Consider the following 19,429-nt stretch of genomic DNA (forward strand, 5'->3'; position numbering starts at 1 on the left):
ACGAGTCAGGGACACAAGAAATTTATTTTACTTGCAGGATTGTTAGAAGAAGGGATAAGAGAATACTCTTTATCCAGTTCCATGAGAGTTCGATATAAACCGTCAAGTCACCCGTGTGGGAGGAAATACTCTGCTGATACAACACTCTGCACTTGGAGTTCCAGCGTATCAAGATTCTTTTTGGCGTTGCTATTAACCGTCGTACAATGCTAAGCGTAGGTCCGAGGTCCGCACCTCACCTCCCACCGAAGCACAAATAGAGGAGGCGTAGACCTGTCGATTTCGATCAAAGGCTGCAGAGGTGAGGGGAATGGATCTCCACCTTGTTCTTGTGAGCACGATTGCTTGTGAGAGAGAAAACATTTAGTGTTATCTCCATTAACTCTTTGCATCCCTTTATTATTGCTTTTTTTGCATGTATCCTAGAGATATTGTGATTTATAGGCTAGAAATAATATTTTGTTCCTACACGGCTAAATAGCTACTCCCTCTGTCCCAGTTAATAAGGCATGTGTGTATCTTTAGACTGTCAATTTAATTAATTTATATTAATTAAGCAACATAATAATTATATCATAAGAAAGTAGAACATCTAAATTTGTTATTATAGTTTCGCAAAAAGAAAACTTTTTATGATATATATATATCTTTACTATTATATTTCAGTTGGTCGTACGTCATACAACGCGTTTGGTGAAAGAGATTGGGAACATCCTGACCGCTCGATTTAATCTAACGTCTCCGCTCCACATCGAATCGTCCGATTCAATCCGTCCCTCTTTCCTTTGTTAGCGCTAATGATGGTATCAATCAACCTAATTAATTCTCATGGCAAACTCACGGTGCATGCCTTGCAGGTCTGGTCCTCCGCACAATTTCCTTCCCCAAATTCTTTAGCCAGATCTGATTTCCTCGCCAACACAGTCTCCTACCATGGGGCATCTCCTTCAACCGCGACGCCTCTGACACCCACCTCCCCGGCCATGCCTGATGCCAGCCTCCGATTCTCAGGCGCCCCTCCTCCTGCTGATGGGAAGCACCCCACGGGAGGGATGCACGGTCGTATACCTGCCTGGCAGCCGGCCGCCATGCTTGCAGTCGCTCCCACGGCCACGCCCGCCATGGCGAGCAGCCGCGGGCAGGGAAAGTGACCAAGACGATGATACGCGGCGGAGCTCCGGGCATGGCCGATGGAGACGACCACGGCAGCGGGACGATGGCACTGGGCATGCCCGCTGGGTGATGGCCGCGTCATCGATGCCTGTCCCCAACTCCCCATCCCCGTCCCTAAGCTCTATCTCCGCGCGCTAGGTCGTCGGCAACTAGGTAAGGTCGCAAACTACAACTTCAGTTTCGTCACCTCAAATTTCCCCCCTCGCCCTAGAACTCCAATGATATATCAAATCCTAATTTGTTTTGCAGATTTATTCGAGCTTTGACTATTAATCTGTAATAGTGATAGATGTATGAGCAACATCAGCAGCATCACGTGAGTTTGGGAATGGCTGACATGTGCGGCATCATGCTCGGGAACGAGGTATCCCACGTTGGCCGTCGGTGAGAAGGTGATCTTGCAGCGAATTTTTGGTGGCCTCCAACCGTGAGGATGAAGAGGACATCCGCACACTTGAGCTCGGCCAGAGAACCTCAACAGAGGAGGTACGTTTCTATCCATTCTTCTTAATTCCTCCCTTCTCGCTTGTAAACTTTGTCCACTCACATCTCTATTCTGCCTTTCTCAAATCCACCCACCATAGCATCATTCTCAAACACCTTCTTATCTGCAATTGCTTGGGAGATGAGATTTAATTATGATAAGCTTCTGGCTCCCTAACCTTTTGATCTGTGTACTTAGTTTTTCTTGCCCTCGGACCAAGTAAATGAATATTTAATTAACACAAACTTTTATTAGTACATGAGAATAAAGTTTCATTGCAAATGGTTCAACTCCAACCAGGCAGCCAATAGTTTGCCATGTTCATGTCTGGCTCTTTCCGTAATAATCGAGTCGTAGATTTTGTATTCCCACTGATGCCAGCAAAATGACCACATATCATCCTCCTTTAATGATGTTGGATTATACAAAGCTTTGTATGCAGCAGTCATATACGAAGTTTCACTTCGGTCTTGATTGCAATATGAAAATGGTCTATTTTGCCTGATGCAACACGAGTTCTTTCATGTTCTACGTTTACAGGTCCTATTTTTTAAATCATGTAGGTCCTGTTGTTAAGAAGCACCTCGCAACTTCTATTACATAAGTGAAAAGGTAGGTAAAATAATGTACAGAAAGCAGGTCCGTTGTTACTTGTTACAAACATCTTATATTACAAGATTTAGTGTGAGAATGTATCATACAAGTTTCTAAAATTGGCATACATGATAGTGCTAGGCATGGTTTTAAAGGCGTTGCCTAGGCGACGCTTAGACGTCAAGCCCCCCCCCCCCCTCCTCCGCGTTGGAAAATCCACCGCTTTATGCACGTACGCATTAGATCACCCCCAAACCTCTGTAAGACGCCTTAACGCCTTTAAAACCATGGTGGTAGGCAATACAGAGCAAACTAGATCATGCAAAAAACATTCTTATTTGATGACATACAACGTGGTTTTAGGAAATAGATATCTGTATTTGTTTTTTGTTTGTGACCAGTCTATCTTGGATCCAGTTAAGCAAAAATATTTTATATCAACGTAACTAGCACTTGATCAAAAATGAGCAACTGATAGCGCACTTCGTGTAAGCCCCCCCTCATAAATTGTAAGTATATGATATGGAAACCTTTGCTTACGTCTGTTTATTTTACCATCGAATACTTTGATAACCTAAAATATTGCCATGTGTGTGAGAATGTGAAATAAATAAATATGCTAACTACTGGACAAAACATGCTATAGGTGTTGTTTCTACTATGAAATATCTTATAATTATGCAGCATCTTTCTGTTTGTTAAATATTTGTTCTGTAGCATATCAAGTTTTCAACACCATGCTTCAAAATCCATATTTCTTTGGACATATCTACAAGCATTAGCCTATCCCTTGATCCATCTGAATAGCTTCGTTGAGATGCATTGATCTTGTTGTTAATACTTACTTCCCTTTGTTGTTTGTAAAATTCCAGCTTTGTGTTGCACACACCACTTTCGATATGTATGATCAAGTTACAGAGTTCTGAAACATTCATAGCACATATCGATAGCTATATTTTTTTGTGTTGCTGCAACCTCAATGGAATTTTTGTTTTGTTAAGCTGCAGATGAATGAAGAATAAGGGAACAACAAACAGTTGAAGGAAAAGCTCATAATTCTGAGCTCACTAGAATAATGGAACACCAAAGTAGTGAATATTCCTTGAGTGAAATCTATAGATAGAATTTAGCTCTATTGTTATGTGTTGGTAGCTCTACGCTATCCATATAATTATTTAAAGCCACAATACTTGGTTATCTATTTATATCCATGTTTTACAGAACCATGTTATATATTTAGCACAATTCTCTTCATTCCTGAAAGAGCCCATCAAGTACAAACCAACTGTATTATATTCTTGCTTCTTTGGTTGTTGTCAATTTATTACATGGTTTTATTTGCACATTAGCTGGTTGCTACATACCTGCTTCGGCTGAAATTATCATTTTGTGCTTGTGATAGAGCGGTTAGCGCTGCACTGAATCGAAGATGATATTTTAAATATCTAATATAAATATGTTTTCTAGGTTCTTCCTATAAGATTTCATAAATTTGTTTTCTACTTGACTTGGAACTTTATTGTGAGAATTAACAGCACTATACACTTCTGTAACTTATAATCAGTTTTCAGCAAATGGATTTTGTTCCAGGAAACCATCAGTCAATTGCATCTCATTTTTTAGTGTTGGGCACACATGTTTATGGCTAGAGCTAACTTATGCATAACAACATTAGTTAGACTAGGTGATATCATTTTAGGATCTAATCGATCATCTTAGTGATCCCAGGATGTTTTATAGATGAATCTGCAGTGTTTATTCTTATTAGATTTCGTGGTTTGTAATGTTACATTTGCAGTATGGTTTGTTGTTCACTCGTGTTTCCATGACGAAGGCACAAATGCATCTAATGGTTCGAAGTGAATCCATTAGAATGTTATCCTTATTAGTGTTGTCGGACGCCCGTGATATGCTGTTGGTGTTGCCTCCATTGTGATGCTTGGGCATCCCCACAATTCGCTCTGTTTCTTTGGGGATCCAAGATGGAGCGAGGTCATCGCTGAATACCGCGAATTCCGCTTTGTGATGGTGCATCTAGAGAGCTATACCAGCCTGGCAATGCGGTTGCCAGGTGATCTGGTACTACCAGGAAAGGTGAGGATATGATATCTTCTTTATTTTCTCCTTCCTTTCCCTCGCATTTAACCATTTTTTTGTTAATATGAGGATGGGAGAAAATAAGGAGGTCTTGATTGAAAGATATCAAATGCTTTTTGGTTGCCTATCCTTTGGTGCTTGCAGCGCGTGATGCCTTCACTTTCTTTTGCAGCCTGCTACATGCAAAATTTCATGGGAAGGTTCTCATACACCCAGAGCTGCCTCTCCCTCGCAGAGGCAAGCCAATCGCTGATGTGCCTTTGACTATCGATGTCGTGCCATGACCTGTGAAACCAGTCAAGACGGATTCCCCATTCGTGAAACAGACACTATGCATTCATGATTACCAGTTTCATGGAAGAAGTCTCATGTGCACAACTAGAGTATGCTAGGTGCGCTGGTAAGGGACGCTCTTGCATCAAGACCTGAAGAAATTTGGTTCAGCGTGTGGTGCTTGAAGATTGGAGAACATCCTAAATACTCTTCAGGCTGGGATTTTAGTTGCTGCCAACTGGGCTCAGTTAGCAGCTTTTGATGGATTCAGATCTGTGAACTGATTCTTTGGTCTTAAAAGAAAGAATGATGGTGATATTGATCGATCAGGTGTCTGCATATCTATGGCAGAACTAATGGATTTCCTGAGTCAAAACTTTGATTTTTGTTCCTTTAGTTGGCAAAGAGAACTTCAAATAACAGAGTAGCAAATGTCGTGGCAAGGTTGGGCTGCTTGTTAAATTTGTATGAAGATGTTCATGTAGATAATGTAATGCCTGGTCTATTTGAGATTATGGTGAGCGATATGGCTCTATCCATTAGCAATGCAGTATATGTGCATTTTCCCTCACAAAAATAGTACTTCCTCCGTCTATACATCATACATCTAAATTTGTCCAAATTTGAAACATCTTTTTATGAACGGAGGGATTATGCATTTGTTTTTGATTTTCTGAGATGAAAAAAGTATCCATACTATACCTTCTAGAGGCGTCGGGCCTTCTTACTAGAACATCTTTTGGATATATGGGACGTGCTTGAGGATCTGAGGTTGCGGCCTGATGCACCAGGACGACAGAAGGTGTGCAAGCTGGGCGATCTGGTCCATGCGACGTTGCATGAGGGTTTGTCAGTGTTCTGTGTTGCTTGCGCAGACTTATTTGTTTGCCCGCAGGAGACGAACACACTAGACTCCCGGAGCATTCCAACGATTACAATATGTTGTCATTATTTTCTTTTGCTGGTGTATAAGATAGTGCTGAGCATACATTTATAGAGCCGATGTGAATTCTATATTCTTGTCGATATATTTTCTACAAAGGAACCAAATAGCTATGCTTGCAAATTCATTTAGAAATGAATATTTCAGTTAGATAATCATTAAACAGTACTACTGTCATTTGCCCTTTCTTGTGTTGTGTATTTGTTGATTTCAATACTTCTATAAATGTACTCTTACTGAGATTGGATAAAACTATTTCCCTTAAGTTCAAATCCAAAGTGTTTGGTCAAAAGTCCCTAAGGACAATCTAAGTTGAGTAGATGTTTGCAGATCATCAAATGTATATTAAAGTGGTGCCTTAATTGTATATAATGGATATAACCGGGAATTATTAAATACGTTATATTTACATGTGTCTGATGAAAAACTTGCACAACATGTTGTACAATGAAATTTTTTAATAACCCGTAGCAACGCACGGGCATTCAACTAGTATACTTTATAATATATATCTTATATTGCATTGATCAAATTAACAACCTAGAGATATGTCTAAGATCTAAGGATAGAGGGTACTTTACAAACCATAATACAAACACACGACTCCACATGTTTCTTTGTTAGTTTTATGTGGTGCGAACTTAACAACACTGCTAATAGTATCATCCAAATTAATTTCCACTCGGTAACGACCAAGTTTCAATACCAAGAGGCGACAATGTTGCAAGCTCAAATGATTCTATCTTACCATATGAGCATGGATGGGGGACATGATAGGTTGTCCCGATGAAGAATCTTTGAAACCATGCGCCACGATGCCCGTTGCTTCAAATTAGCAAAAAGTAATTTAAAGTCAATTTTTAAACAAGAAAAGTACCCGAAAAAATAGAGCGAGAAACAAGAAAAGCAGCCACAAAAGAAGCGAGAAACAAGAGAAGCAACCACAAAAGAAGCGAGAGCGAAAAAACACACGCTCGAGCTCGGTTTGTGGATCCATACGTCTACAAGGCTTACAAAATGTTGACGATGCTGCTAGACCAGGTCCATCTTCGGCATTCCTCACCTCAATCGCCCCCTCCGCATGAGGGATTCAGGGTGCGAAACCTATTCGCCCCTCATAGTGGGCGCTATCTCGCGCTCCGCTGAGAGCGGGATAGGTCTGGGTCGGCCCATTAGCGATGGCAGTGGTTTTCCTTCGTTTTTTTTCTTTCTTATTTTCTTTCAGCTTTTTTCTCTGCTTTCCTGGTTTTTTCTCTAGCTTCTGGTTTTGTCGGTCGGTTTTTTATGAACTTTTCATAATTTGATTTTTTAGAATTTGAACTTATTTTACATTTGAACTTTTTCCAAATTGAAACAATTTTAAAATTTGAACATTTTATTGTTTTGAACATTTTCGCGTTTGAACTTTTTTCAGATTTGATCTTTTTTGAAATTTGAATATTTTAAATTCTAAACATTTTTCAATTTGGAACATTTTCATATTTTTCAAAATTTTAAATTTGTTCAATTTTGAAAATTGTTCGTTTCTGAAAATCGTTCAATTTTTTATTTTAGGTTTCGAATTTGTAAAAATTTGAATTTGTTCAGTTTTAAATTTTTATAGCTTTTTAAAACCTAAACAACTTTGCAACACATGATGTCACGGGCAAGAAACGGAAAGAAAGAATAACGACACATTAAGTATACCCGACCCATCTTACGTTTCTTTAAGCGGAGCCACGGTCGCGCTCCTGCTTAAAGCGGAGAATAGGCTCTCCCCACATCCTTCCCTCCCCTCTTTAAATAGAGCCACGGTCGCTCCCGCAATACAACGCTTTAAGCGGCGATCATGTTCGCGGCCGCTTAAGGAATCTAGAAAGAATCAGGTGTCTCTAACTAAGATGGGCTCGGTCCACGACGTATCTGTACTATACGAAACCAATAACGCATGTAAAGTTTCGCTCGGTCTTTTCTTCTTTCGTTTAGAGTTTGCAAATGTTGAAATTTAAAAATTGTCTAAATTTGAAAAAGTTTAACATGAAAACTGTTCAAACTTTAAAAATGTTTAGATTAAAATTTGTTCAAGTTCAAAAAAACTCAAAATTCAAAATATTTAATTTAAAAATATTCAAAATTCGAAAAAGTTAAAATCTGATAAATGTTCAAACTCGAAAAATGTTCAAACATAAAATTGTTCAGATCAATAAATTTTCAATTTTGAAAAATGTTGAAATTAGAAAACAGTTTAAATAAAAAAAGGCTACAAACTTGAAAAACTGTTCAAAAATCGAAAAATTTCGAAAATTTAAAAATTCAGGAAAACCGGTCGATAAAACTAGAAACTGGAGGGAAAAACCAGGAGAACCTAAAAAACCGGAAAAAAGGAGAGGAAGGAACAGAAGCCTCCGTTGGTGGAAAAAAACTACTCGAACCGAACCTGGGCCAGGCCCATAGACGAGGGGGTGTGCGGAGCGCCCGCTCACTCCCGCAATGAGCGGTGTATAGGAATCACCCGATTTAGGGCCGTAGTTCCATCAGCCTCCACGAATCTCAAAGCAACGAGCCCCACAAGCAAACCCTAGGCACGAAAGCAGACACATATAAAGAGCTTCGCCTCCCCGCACCCTTCCCTCCCCCTCTATTGCTGCCGCCGCCGCTCCCAGCTCGCGCTCCCTCGCCGCCGCCGCTGCAGCCGCCGCCACCTCGGAGGTCTCTCGAGCCCTTCCGTCAACATGGGGTAAGCTCGCCGTCACATTCCTACGACGGATTCTCCATGCTTGTTTCATGCCTAGAATTAGCGATCTGGAATGGTCTATTCTTGTGCCCTCAGTACTGCGCCTGCGCGATTTAGAGGCATGGCGGCGGGAGCTTTCTCGCTGTTATTTGGTTATCATTCGCAAATCGTGTGTCATGAATCCGAGCTTATGGACGGTCAAGTGCTGATCAGATTATACAACGTCAGCACTAAACATATTCATAAGCGATATTAATTCGTTGCTGCTGTGTAGTCATATTTCCCTTGGTCCAAATCTTGGATCCGGGGGTTATGCATGGTAGCATACACTTTTATCAATGGATCTGCCCACGCGCCCTCGTACTCTGTTTTCGCTAACCCTTTGTTTGTATTGAATCATCTGACATGTAGAAGATGCAGGTAGCATTCTATTCAGTTGATATGAAATTTCTGGCACACTTACTTTATTTGCAAAACTGTTGCCGTTTAGATCTGCAGACATTCCTTTGGCCATGCGTTTGTACCATCCCCACCTGTTGCTGCATTCGTACTATTTACTTGAGTTACTTATGCTGTAGGGCATCCATTATGTTGCTAGATACTTGCCTTCTTGTTTGTAAGAATCAAATGCTAAGCTGTCCTGATGCTTGGTATGCTGTTTTGCTGTGTTGTAACCGTGGATTGGTCCCATTTCAGTAAGACACGTGGTATGGGAGCTGGGCGCAAGCTCAAGACCCACCGCAGGAACCAGAGGTGGGCTGACAAGGCATACAAGAAGAGCCACTTGGGTAATGAGTGGAAGAAGCCCTTCGCTGGGTCGTCTCACGCCAAGGGCATTGTTTTGGAGAAGATGTATGTTGGAATGCACGATATGCTCTTCTTACCCACGTTTTATGTGGTGACACTAATATGTGATGACTCTATTGCAGTGGTATTGAGGCCAAGCAGCCTAACTCTGCCATCCGTAAGTGTGCCCGTGTGCAGCTTGTGAAGAATGGAAAGAAGATTGCTGCCTTCGTGCCCAATGATGGTTGCTTGAACTACATCGAGGAAAATGTATATCCACCATCTTGTACTTTTCAAATGCCTCTGTGCCTGATGATGGTTACTAATTCTTCTCTTTCTCCATCCAGGACGAGGTGTTGATTGCTGGATTCGGTCGTAAGGGTCACGCCGTGGGAGATATTCCCGGTGTCCGGTTCAAGGTCGTCAAGGTATCTGGTGTGTCTCTGCTCGCCCTCTTCAAGGAGAAGAAGGAGAAGCCCAGGTCTTAGATTGCTGTTTCATCTTGGCTGGCAAGCATGGAGTAGACAGTGTGATGGCTTTTAGGTGTTTAAGGAGGCTGGTTCCTTTGTGTTTACAGTGCACTCTTTAAATTGAGATAACTTATGATCGTGTTGGCGAGAACTATGCCTTGTCAGATTTTGCTCCTGTTAAGGGAAAGTGCTACTATTATGAGTTCCATTAAGCACTTTGAGATGTCTGTGGTTCACTTCTCCTGAGATTCCCCTTTGTGACCTTGTCCATTTTGTTAGTTTTTGCTTGAGTGGGTGTACCATTCATTCTATGCGCTGCACTAACCAGGTCCAACAGAAATTCAGACAATGAACACTAGGGTACTCGTACTGTAGTTCTTTTTTTTTTTGAACAAAGCAGGCGCCAGAGGCGCTTATATTTCATTCAGCTCATAAGCATAGTACATCATGAAGTACAAAGCCCTGTAGATCAAAATTTTGCAAAGAGATAGCAATGGGACAAGTACCTACATTCCTGTGAGCTGAATTCAAGCAAGAAAAGATAGGCAACGACTCAGATCGTTGAAGTGCCTGTTTTGCACAATCATGAGCTACTGTATTCAGATTTCTCTTAATATGATGTATCTTTGGAAGAAGGTGCTCCGACGCCCTTTTGTAGTCTGCAATCTGTTGTCTAAGTTCCCAGGGCACTTACTTGTCTGTGACTGAATGGGCTGCCGCTGCTTTCGCCAAAGCAAATGTAACTCCTTGTTCTTGGATCTTTGCTGCAATTTTTGAGGCAAGGAATAGTGCAGCAGCTTCAGCAAGAAGTGGAGAAGAAGGCTGGATTGTCGAGGCTTGAATCATGACAGTTTCTTCCCTGCTCTGTCTTGGAAGTTGACAGTATAAACCTAAGCCTGTTTTCCGAGATTCTTGAGCACCTGATGTATTGATTTTCCGCCATGTAGCATCCGAGAAGATCTTGCTCCCTTGAATTCTCAAATCTGAGCTGATTGTACTCCCTGGATCTAGCATCTCCTCTTGTACATCTGTTCTTGGTTGCGGCACCTGTACTCCAACCTGTATTGGATCAAATAACTCTAGATTTTGTTTAATAGCATTAGTCATATGATAGACATGTAAAGGTGTGTTATCTTTTTTATTGAATAGACAATCATTTCTGGCTTTCCATAGGATTCATAGTGAGAAGCCTACTAATTATTTGGGTTATGGATTCAGAGGGAGAAGCTATTTGATCAATTTTTAAATTCCAGGGATGCATGAACCAAGCTGCTCTAGCATAAGCACATAGGAAAAATAGATGTTGGTCTGTTTCCTCCATATGACATCTACAGCAATGTTTACTAATGTGCTTACTATACTTACCGGCTCTCGCTCCTGATGAAATTGCTTTCCTAATAATCCTCCAACCAAAAGTTTTTATCCTAGGAATTATGCTGCTATTTTTCCAAACTGATTGAAGGAGGAGTTTAGTGTTTGCACTAACCTGACTTGGTCTTGGCTCCCCGTTCTCAAACAAATTTTCGAGGCATACTTTGTAAGCACTTCTAGAATTGCATTTACCTGTTGGTGTAAGTTTCCAGCAAAGGCAATCTTCTTCGTCTGAATTAATAATTGGAGTGTTCTTGATTCTTTCCGCCATCTGTTCCTGAAATAAATTGTTAATTAGCTGTTCATTCCACAATTTCTGCCCTGACATCCAAAGATCTTTAACTTGACTTGGATAGGAGTAGTTTCATGGCTGGATGATCAAAGAATCATATATTTGAGTCCATCCTTCACACCAAGGTGTGCTCCAAATGGAAATCTAGCCTAAAGTGAGTTGGTAGAAAGTGTGGGCTTTGAGAATGGGTAGGACTTTAAGGATGGAAGCCCAAAGGGCTGATTTGGGAGCATTTGAATTTGGGCGCCAAAGAGAGGAATCGGGAAAATATTTCGATTTCAGAACTTGGTGGAGAAAATTGTGTGGCTGATCTGCAAGTCTCCAGGCCGCCATAAGAATAAGACCCTGATTGATAGCCTGCAAGTTCCTAATACCTAAGCCTCCTTCTTTTTTTGGCATACATATATCTTTCCAAGCCCTTAGGCACAAGCTCCTGGAGTTTGAGTCTTTTCTGATACTTGTCCACCAAAAGTTCCTAATAATAGCGGTGAGCTTTGCAATAAATTTTTTCGAGAAAAGAATATTTGACATATAATAGACAGGGATGGATGAGAAGACAGATTTTATTAATTCCAGTCTAGCTGCATGAGAAAGTTGGTCTGCCTTATAGGTTGAAAGTTTGGTTTTGAATTTATCTATAACAAAATTATAAGCAACATTTCTGTTTTTCCCTGGAATGATAAGAGGATGTCCAAGATGTATAAAGTTTGAATCTATAATTGGAACAGGGAAAATATTGCAGATCTTATGAATTATGTGGTTGTCAACATGCTTACTGAAGTTCTGTAGTTTGATTTGCTAGACGTTCAGTTAACTCGGTGGCCCATGAATGAACACGGTTTGTGAGCGCCAAATTTTTCTTTCGTACAGCCTAACGATTAATAGAGCTCACTGAATTCTCTCGAAAAAAGGGGCCAAAGCCATCCTTCTACTGCTAGTGAGTGCTTGCACGGGGAATTAGAAGCAAGATACAGTTGAAATTTGCCATAGTTAGCCTCCACCATAGCTGGACGCCTGGGTTAATCCCATATTCCACTAACAATGAGCTAAGCATTGTTCAAAGGGTTTAAAGATCTGTCACCCAGCACTTAAACTAAATTGAGTCACAGTCACCCAGCACTTCAAACTAAAACGAGTCACAGTCACCCAGCACTTAAACTAAATCGAGTCTCAGCAGTAGATAGCTGTTCCAGGGTAAAAGGGAACAGAAGGGTCCATTGCCTAATCCTATTCCTAGAAGATGCATTAGCCTAGATACACTAAAACGAGTTGCAGAATGGCCCAATCCGCTTAGTTGATCCAGTCGTCCCCACGCAGACGCTTGTTGGGCTTCTGGAGTCTAGCGGACTTCGACCGTGCTTCTTCCGCTGGAGCGCTGCCCTCAGGAACAGGCCCCTCCTTGCATTGAGTAGTGGTTGGGGTCAGGCTAACACTGTCCTCAAGGTCAGGCTCCTCCTTGGATTGAGTAGCGGCGGCAGCAGCAGCGACTGGGGGGCTAACATGGTCCATGATCGAATTCACCGAGAAGCTCCCGTGACCGTACTTGTCAAATACTTGGAAGGTGTGGGTCGAGCCAAGAAGATCCTCGATTTCTTCCGGCAGCGTGTACCAATCATCATCATCCTCGATCTCATCGACGAGCTCCTCTGCGGAGACACCAACCAGCTTCTCCGCCACATCACAGAAGATCATCAAGTCCATTGTGCCAGTAGCATCTTGCACCTTGGCCTTTAGCTTGTACCTTACAGGCCCAGAACAGCAGTGTGGTAATTACTAATTAGCGACTTAAGAATTCAGCAACAAGTATATATTGAGAACAGCAATGTTGCAATTGCAGCATTGTGTTGCCGGTCCTTACATTTGAACTGGCCTCTTAACTGGGCCACACCGGATGCACCTGTATTTTCTTGGGTTCCTGCCCATTGACTTCTGGCAGAATTCGCATCCAGCATAACACCAGCCACTGGTGCAATCTATATCAAGCAGGGAGACCCTGCACAAGAACATAGTATCCTGCAAGTGAAGATAGTAGATACGTGAGTACAAGAGATAAGCTTTGCACGTCACCAGAAGACCAGCAACTTAATTTACCTCGTCGTACTCCTCTGGATCGAGGCTCTTTATCTGTTCGATTGTTCGCCAGCTCTCGGCTAACTTCTGAGCTCGGCTCTTTTCTGGAGCAGGATTTGCTTGCTGAATGCGCAAACTGTATGCATGCAAACCAGTTAGCCATAGAGTTTAGATCAACCATCAATCTGGGTATAAATGTATCAAGTTCACTCACCTCTCAGAGAATTCTTGCACCTCTGGTATATCCAAGTCTAGATAGTACTTTGAACATGTTGTAGAGCAAACTATAACACCGAGAAATCACAACTTTAGAACAAATGGCACCAAATGATTTGAGTACACACTATGACTGTGTCGAATGATAGACAGAATAAAGTTTAACGATTAAAGAAAGGAATATAATTCAACAGTTTCAGATGGTAGATGCTGACAAATTAAAGGGTGGGTCAATGATTAACCTGAATGTGTGGATTCAACGCGCATCCCTGCAAAGACAGCAACAACTGAGGACTCTAGGCCTTTCTCGAGCATATCCTCAGCAAAACCGCAGGCGATATCTCCATACAGCGTGACACTCAGGTTCCTTCCTCTGTAAATAGTAACTCCGCCAGTGAGGAATTATCAAGGCACGTCAATTTTCCAAAGGAAGAGCTGTATTCTGTTACCTCAAATCTCGAATACTTGCATTGCAAATTTCTATATGGCGGGATTTTTTGGAGACCTCCTGTAGCTCCCCAACATATACGATGTGGCCCAGAACATCTGTATAATTTATATCAGCACTTGTAAGAAAAAGAATGACATATACATGTCTCATGTATAACTGTTATCAAAATTTCTGTTCCAAACAAATATACCTGTTAACAAGCTCTTGTCGTCACACCTGGAACGGAGGTCCTTAAACTTAACAAACTCAAAGCTGTGGAGGGGTATCGAATCAATATCTCCTTGTATCTCCTTGACCACTGTCTGACGTTTAAAGTACATGGTCCACTTATTGCTACAGCACATGTAGTCTTCCCTCATAACATCAACTGTAAAATCTGATAATGCATACACCTTCCCTTCAACTAGCTGATCTTCAAACAGGTCTATATCGTCGGGATCTACACGGGCCTGCATAGTTTTACCCTACAAGTGGAAAAGAACTAGAAGCATCAGTGCGTCAAAAACTTAAAGGACGGTCACTTAACACTAGTAGCCAGCAAGCAATGTGATCATTCTTTTGGTGTATAACTTAAGGCAGGGAAGTTCATCACCTGATCATCGATCAGAAGGCTATCAAGGCCGAACGAAATGTCATTCTTCGGATTGAAGGACTCCCATAGCCGTGAGATGCGCACCCGCACTTTACAGTTTCCAATTCCATATTTTAACTGAGAAAGTGGGGTGAACTCATCCTCAGCTGAACCCATTTTGGCCTTGATGGCTTGAAGCTTATGCTACATATACATGAAGCTGCACGTTAGCATAGAGACAAAAGGAAATAGCAATCAAGCTGTAGTATTGTATAAATGTTAATCCTAGAAATAGAGAAGCTTAAGAATGCCTAATATTATTTATTCACCATCAATCTGAAACCCTGAAACCTTACCTACTACGGTTACTAACCATCACAGTTTGCTTACTAGACGGGAGTATTAACTTACCGATTTTTTTTTTGATGAAAAGTTATCAGTTGTGTTGCCTGTAAAGCTATTTTTTGATGAAATTTCTCTTATTTTCTTGTGTATTTATTAACAGTGATTTGGAATCAAAGTGCTGAGATTAAACACGAGAATAATAGAAATTCTAATGTGAGTTCCAATACTATATGTGAGTTCCAATTCTAATGTGAGATTAAACACGTCTCAATACGATCTGCCATCAGCAACGATAATAGAGTATGATGATAAAAAAAAGAATAAGTGATTTCAACATAAGAAACCCTAGCGTAACAGCCTAACAGGCAAAAAAAAAATCACCATAAGAGAGAAGCACTACAATGTGGCTTCTGTAAATATACAGGATGCGAACATATATCAACCGAATCGACTTGACTTTCAGGTTCTGATGGAAAAGAAAAACAAATCCGGATAAATGTTCAGACTCATGGCAATCCACACATGACACATCGAGACCAACTCAGACCACAAAATCTACAACCGTAGCACTAGAATCTTAGAGCTACTCAAGAATGGGAAAGCGCTACTCCAGTGTCAGGACCGTTGGGGCGAATCGTTCGTGCAGACATCCCGGAGAAGTTGGTCGGGAGAACGCGAGAATCTGGATGAAACTTAGTTATGCAGGCGCGCGCTCTTTTTTCCACTTTGATGGTAGAGAAGGAAGACGACTTTACCTCCGGCGGGACCGAAGTGGTAGATGTGTAACTGCTGCTGTTCTCGTCGCCGTCGCCAGGGAAGGAAGAGGCTTGCTGGAGAAGGAAGAAGGACCCAGGAGAAGAGGAGGAGAAGACGGTCGTGGGCTGAGCGGCGGAGTGCAGAACGACGGGGCGGAGCCACGAGCCCACGACCCACGATTGGGGGCACCCTGGGCCGCCTCCTGCCCAGGCCATGAGGGAAAACAAAATGAAAGGGCGTGTTTGGTAGCTCCAGGGCCCAGGGAGCAGTTTCCGTGCAAACAGCTTTTACATGGCAATTCCTATTTAACGCCTTCTGCTTCCGTTAGCCTCCATAGGCCCGCGTGAATGAGTGATTGGGCCGAGGTCTGTTAGTAGTGGACGGTGGCCGGAGACATCAGGGAAGAAGCCGTCGGAGAGCATGAAGACACGCCAGAATAGACCTCGTTGCCAATGCGGACGGCGCGGCTGGCCGCGACGTCGCCGGCTAGGCGAGGGATGGACCTTCCAGAGACGACACTCGCTCTCCTCGCGTCGCCTTCTCCAGACGACCGAGGAGGCAAAACCCTAGATCCGCCGCCGCCGCTCCTCCCTCCGCCCCCCACCCTCCTCGTCGCCCCCAGAGACGCCGCCGGCCAAGCTCGCGACGCCGAGGAAGGGGGCGGCGGGGATCTGAGCTCTCGGCTCCCCGCGTGGCGTCTAGATGGAGGACCGCCGCGGCCGTGGCTGCTGCTCGATGGGATCCCCTGCTACGTTGGCTGGCCTCTGGCTCAGCCTTAGGTAAGGGTGGCCTCATCTGGTAGTTCCCCGGCGGGGGCTTGATGGCGTGTATTTCACACGTTCGTTGGGCAACCCCAAGAGGAAGGTATGATACGCACAGCAGCAAGTTTTCCCTCAGAAAGAAACCAAGGTTTATCGAACCAGGAGGAGCCAAGAAGCACGTTGAAGGTTGATGGCGGCGGGATGTAGTGCGGCGCAACACCAGGGATTCCGGCGCCAACGTGGAACCTGCACAACACAAGCAAAGTACTTTGCCCCAACGAAACAGTGAGGTTGTCAATCTCACCGGCTTGCTGTAACAAAGAGTTAACCGTATTGTGTGGAAGATGATTGTTTGCAGAAAACAGTAGAACAAGTATTGCAGTAGATTGTATTTCAGTAAAGAGAATTGGACCGGGGTTCACAGTTCACTAGAGGTGTCTCTCCCATAAGACGAACAGCATGTTGGGTGAACAAATTACAGTTGGGCAATTGACAAATAAAGAAAGCATGACAATGCACATACATATCATGATGAGTATAGTGAGATTTAATTGGGCATTACGACAAAGTACATAGACCGCCATCCAACTGCATCTATGCCTAAAAAGTCCACCTTCAGGTTATCATCCGAACCCCTTCCAGTATTAAGTTGCTAACAACAGACAATTGCATTAAGTATGGTGCGTAATGTAACTAGTGACTACATCCTTGAACATAGCACTAATGTTTTATCCCTAGTGGCAACAGCACAACACAACCTTAGAACTTTCATCCTTTGTCCCAGGTGTTAATGCAGGCATGAACCCACTATCGAGCATAAGTACTCCCTCTTGGAGTTACAAGCATCTACTTGGCCAGAGCATCTACTAGTAACGGAGAGCATGCAAGATCATAAACAACACATAGCATAACTTTGATAATCAACATAACAAGTATTCTCTATTCATCGGATCCCAACAAACGCAACATATAGAATTACAGATAGATGATCTTGATCATGTTAGGCAGCTCACAAGATCCGACAATGATAGCACAATGGGGAGAAGACAACCATCTAGCTACTGCTATGGACCCATAGTCCAGGGGTAGACTACTCACACATCACACCGAAGGCGACCATGGCGGCGTAGAGTCCTCCGGAGATGATTCCCCTCTCCGGCAGGTGCCGGAGGCGATCTCCTGGATCCCAGAGATGGGATCGGCGGCGGCGTCTCTGGAAGGTTTTCCGTATCGTGGTTCTCGATGCGGGGGTTTCGTCACGGAGACTTTTTATAGGCGGAAGGGCAGGTCAAGAGGCGGCACGGGGGCCCCACACTACAGGCCGGCGCGGCCAGGGGGGGGGCCGCGCCGCCCTATAGTGTGGCCCCTCCGTGGCCCCTCTTTGTCTCTCCTTCGGACTTCTGGAAGCTTCGTGAGAAAATAGGCCCCTGGGCTTTGATTTCGTCCAATTCCGAGAATATTTCCTTACTATGATTTCTGAAACCAAAAACAGCAGAAAACAAAGAATCGGCACTTCGGCATCTTGTTAATAGGTTAGTTCCAGAAAATGCACGAATATGACATAAAGTGTGCATAAAACATGTAGATAACATCAATAATGTGGCATGGAACATAAGAAATTATCGATACGTCGGAGACGTATCAGCATCCCCAAGCTTAGTTCTGCTCGTCCCGAGCAGGTAAAACGATAACACAGATAATTTCTGGAGTGACATGCCATCATAATCTTGATCATACTATTTGTAAAGCATATGAAGTGAATGCAGCGATCAAAACAATGTATATGACATGAGTAAACAAGTGAATCATAAAGCAAAGACTTTTCATGAATAGTACTTCAAGACAAGCATCAATAAGTCTTGCATAAGAGTTAACTCATAAAGCAATAATTCAAAGTAAAGGTATTGAAGCAACACAAAAGAAGATTAAGTTTCAGCGGTTGCTTTCAACTTGTAACATGTATATCTCATGGATATTGTCAACATAGAGTAATATAATAAGTGCAATAAGCAAGTATGTAGGAATCAATGCACAGTTCACACAAGTGTTTGCTTCTTGAGGTGGAGAGAAATAGGTGAACTGACTCAACATTGAAAGTAAAAGAATGGTCCTCCATAGAGGAAAAGCATCGATTGCTATATTTGTGCTAGAGCTTTGATTTTGAAAACATGAAACAATTTTGTCAACGGTAGTAATAAAGCATATGCATCATGTAAATTATATCTCATAAGTTGTAAGCCTCATGCATAGTGTACCAATAGTGCCCGCACCTTGTCCTAATTAGCTTGGACTACCTGGATTATCACCGCAATACATATGCTTTAACCAAGTATCACAAAGGGGTACCTCTATGCCGCCTGTACAAAGGTCTAAGGAGAAAGCTCGCATTTGGATCTCTCGCTTTTGATTATTCTCAACTTAGACATCCATACCGGGACAACATAGACAACAGATAATGGACTCCTCTTTCAATGCTTAAGCATTCAACAACAATTAATTCTTTTCTCATTAGAGATTTGAGGATGTTTGTCCAAAACTGAAACTTCCACCATGGATCATGGCTTTAGTTAGCGGCCCAATGTTCTTCTCTAACAATATGCATGCTCAAACCATTCAACTCAGTGTAGATCGCCCTTACTTCAGACAAGACGAACATGCATAGCAACTCACATGAAATTCAACAATGAATAGTTGATGGCGTCCCCAGTGAACATGGTTATCGCACAGCAAGCAACTTAATAAGAGATAAAGTGCATAATTACATATTCAATACCACAATAGTTTTTAAGCTATTTGTCCCATGAGCTATATATTGCAAAGGTGAATGATGGAATTTTAAAGGTAGCACTCAAGCAATTTACTTTGGAATGGCGGAAAAATACCATGTAGTAGGTAGGTATGGTGGACACAAATGGCATAGTGGTTGGCTCAAGTATTTTGGATGCATGAGAAGTATTCCCTCTCGATACAAGGTTTAGGCTAGCAAGGCTTATTTGAAACAAACACAAGGATGAACCGGTGCAGCAGAACTCACATAAAAGACATATTGAAAACATTATAAGA

The 19,429-nt window shown here is 42.4% G+C and overlaps 2 protein-coding genes and 1 long non-coding RNA gene across 4 annotated transcripts; 2 read left to right on the top strand and 1 right to left on the bottom strand.

Moving 5' to 3' along the window:
- The first annotated feature begins 772 nt into the window (after positions 1-772).
- LOC127344678 (uncharacterized) lies at positions 773-5,671 on the top strand. Its single transcript, XR_007878132.2, has 3 exons — positions 773-1,326; positions 1,423-4,345; positions 4,521-5,671. It is a non-coding gene; the product is annotated as an uncharacterized lncRNA (long non-coding RNA).
- Positions 5,672-8,120: 2,449 nt separating this feature from the next.
- Positions 8,121-9,773, top strand: LOC127344680 (small ribosomal subunit protein uS12). Its single transcript, XM_051371015.2, has 4 exons — positions 8,121-8,280; positions 8,974-9,129; positions 9,207-9,333; positions 9,411-9,773. The coding sequence occupies exons 1-4, from the start codon at positions 8,276-8,278 to the stop codon at positions 9,549-9,551; spliced, it is 429 nt and encodes a 142-aa protein (XP_051226975.1). The 5' UTR covers positions 8,121-8,275; the 3' UTR covers positions 9,552-9,773.
- Positions 9,774-12,176: 2,403 nt separating this feature from the next.
- LOC127344679 (replication protein A 70 kDa DNA-binding subunit D) lies at positions 12,177-15,850 on the bottom strand. Of its 2 annotated transcripts, none has more exons than XM_051371012.1 (9): positions 15,605-15,850; positions 14,526-14,708; positions 14,124-14,397; positions 13,932-14,028; positions 13,725-13,855; positions 13,481-13,550; positions 13,288-13,402; positions 13,055-13,209; positions 12,177-12,937 (listed from the first exon to the last, which is right to left on the bottom strand). In XM_051371012.1, exons 1-9 carry the CDS (start codon positions 15,818-15,820, stop codon positions 12,487-12,489), a joined length of 1,692 nt encoding a protein of 563 aa, XP_051226972.1. In that variant the 5' UTR covers positions 15,821-15,850; the 3' UTR covers positions 12,177-12,486. The 2 variants fall into 2 exon arrangements, with proteins under 2 accessions (XP_051226972.1, XP_051226973.1); XM_051371013.2 differs by having other exon boundaries at positions 14,526-14,724; positions 15,605-15,690.
- Between the last annotated feature and the right edge of the window lie 3,579 nt (positions 15,851-19,429).

This window comes from Lolium perenne, chromosome 3 (genome assembly GCF_019359855.2).
Source record: "Lolium perenne isolate Kyuss_39 chromosome 3, Kyuss_2.0, whole genome shotgun sequence".
Classification (NCBI taxonomy): Eukaryota; Viridiplantae; Streptophyta; class Magnoliopsida; order Poales; family Poaceae; genus Lolium; species Lolium perenne.

What these genes read in the sequence shown, in the direction of transcription:
- LOC127344680 (XM_051371015.2), top strand. An exon ending in GGCATTGTTTTGGAGAAGAT is followed by an intron (nt 9,130 to 9,206) that starts GTATGTTGGAAT and finishes ACTCTATTGCAG; the next exon opens with TGGTATTGAGGCCAAGCAGC. An exon ending in TGAACTACATCGAGGAAAAT is followed by an intron (nt 9,334 to 9,410) that starts GTATATCCACCA and finishes TTCTCCATCCAG; the next exon opens with GACGAGGTGTTGATTGCTGG.
- LOC127344679 (XM_051371012.1), bottom strand. Translation starts at nt 15,820, where the DNA reads ATGGCCTGGGCAGGAGGCGGCCCAGGGTGCCCCCAATCGTGGGTCGTG. An exon ending in CCACTTCGGTCCCGCCGGAG is followed by an intron (nt 14,709 to 15,604) that starts GTAAAGTCGTCT and finishes ATGTATATGTAG; the next exon opens with CATAAGCTTCAAGCCATCAA. An exon ending in GCCTTCTGATCGATGATCAG is followed by an intron (nt 14,398 to 14,525) that starts GTGATGAACTTC and finishes TTCCACTTGTAG; the next exon opens with GGTAAAACTATGCAGGCCCG.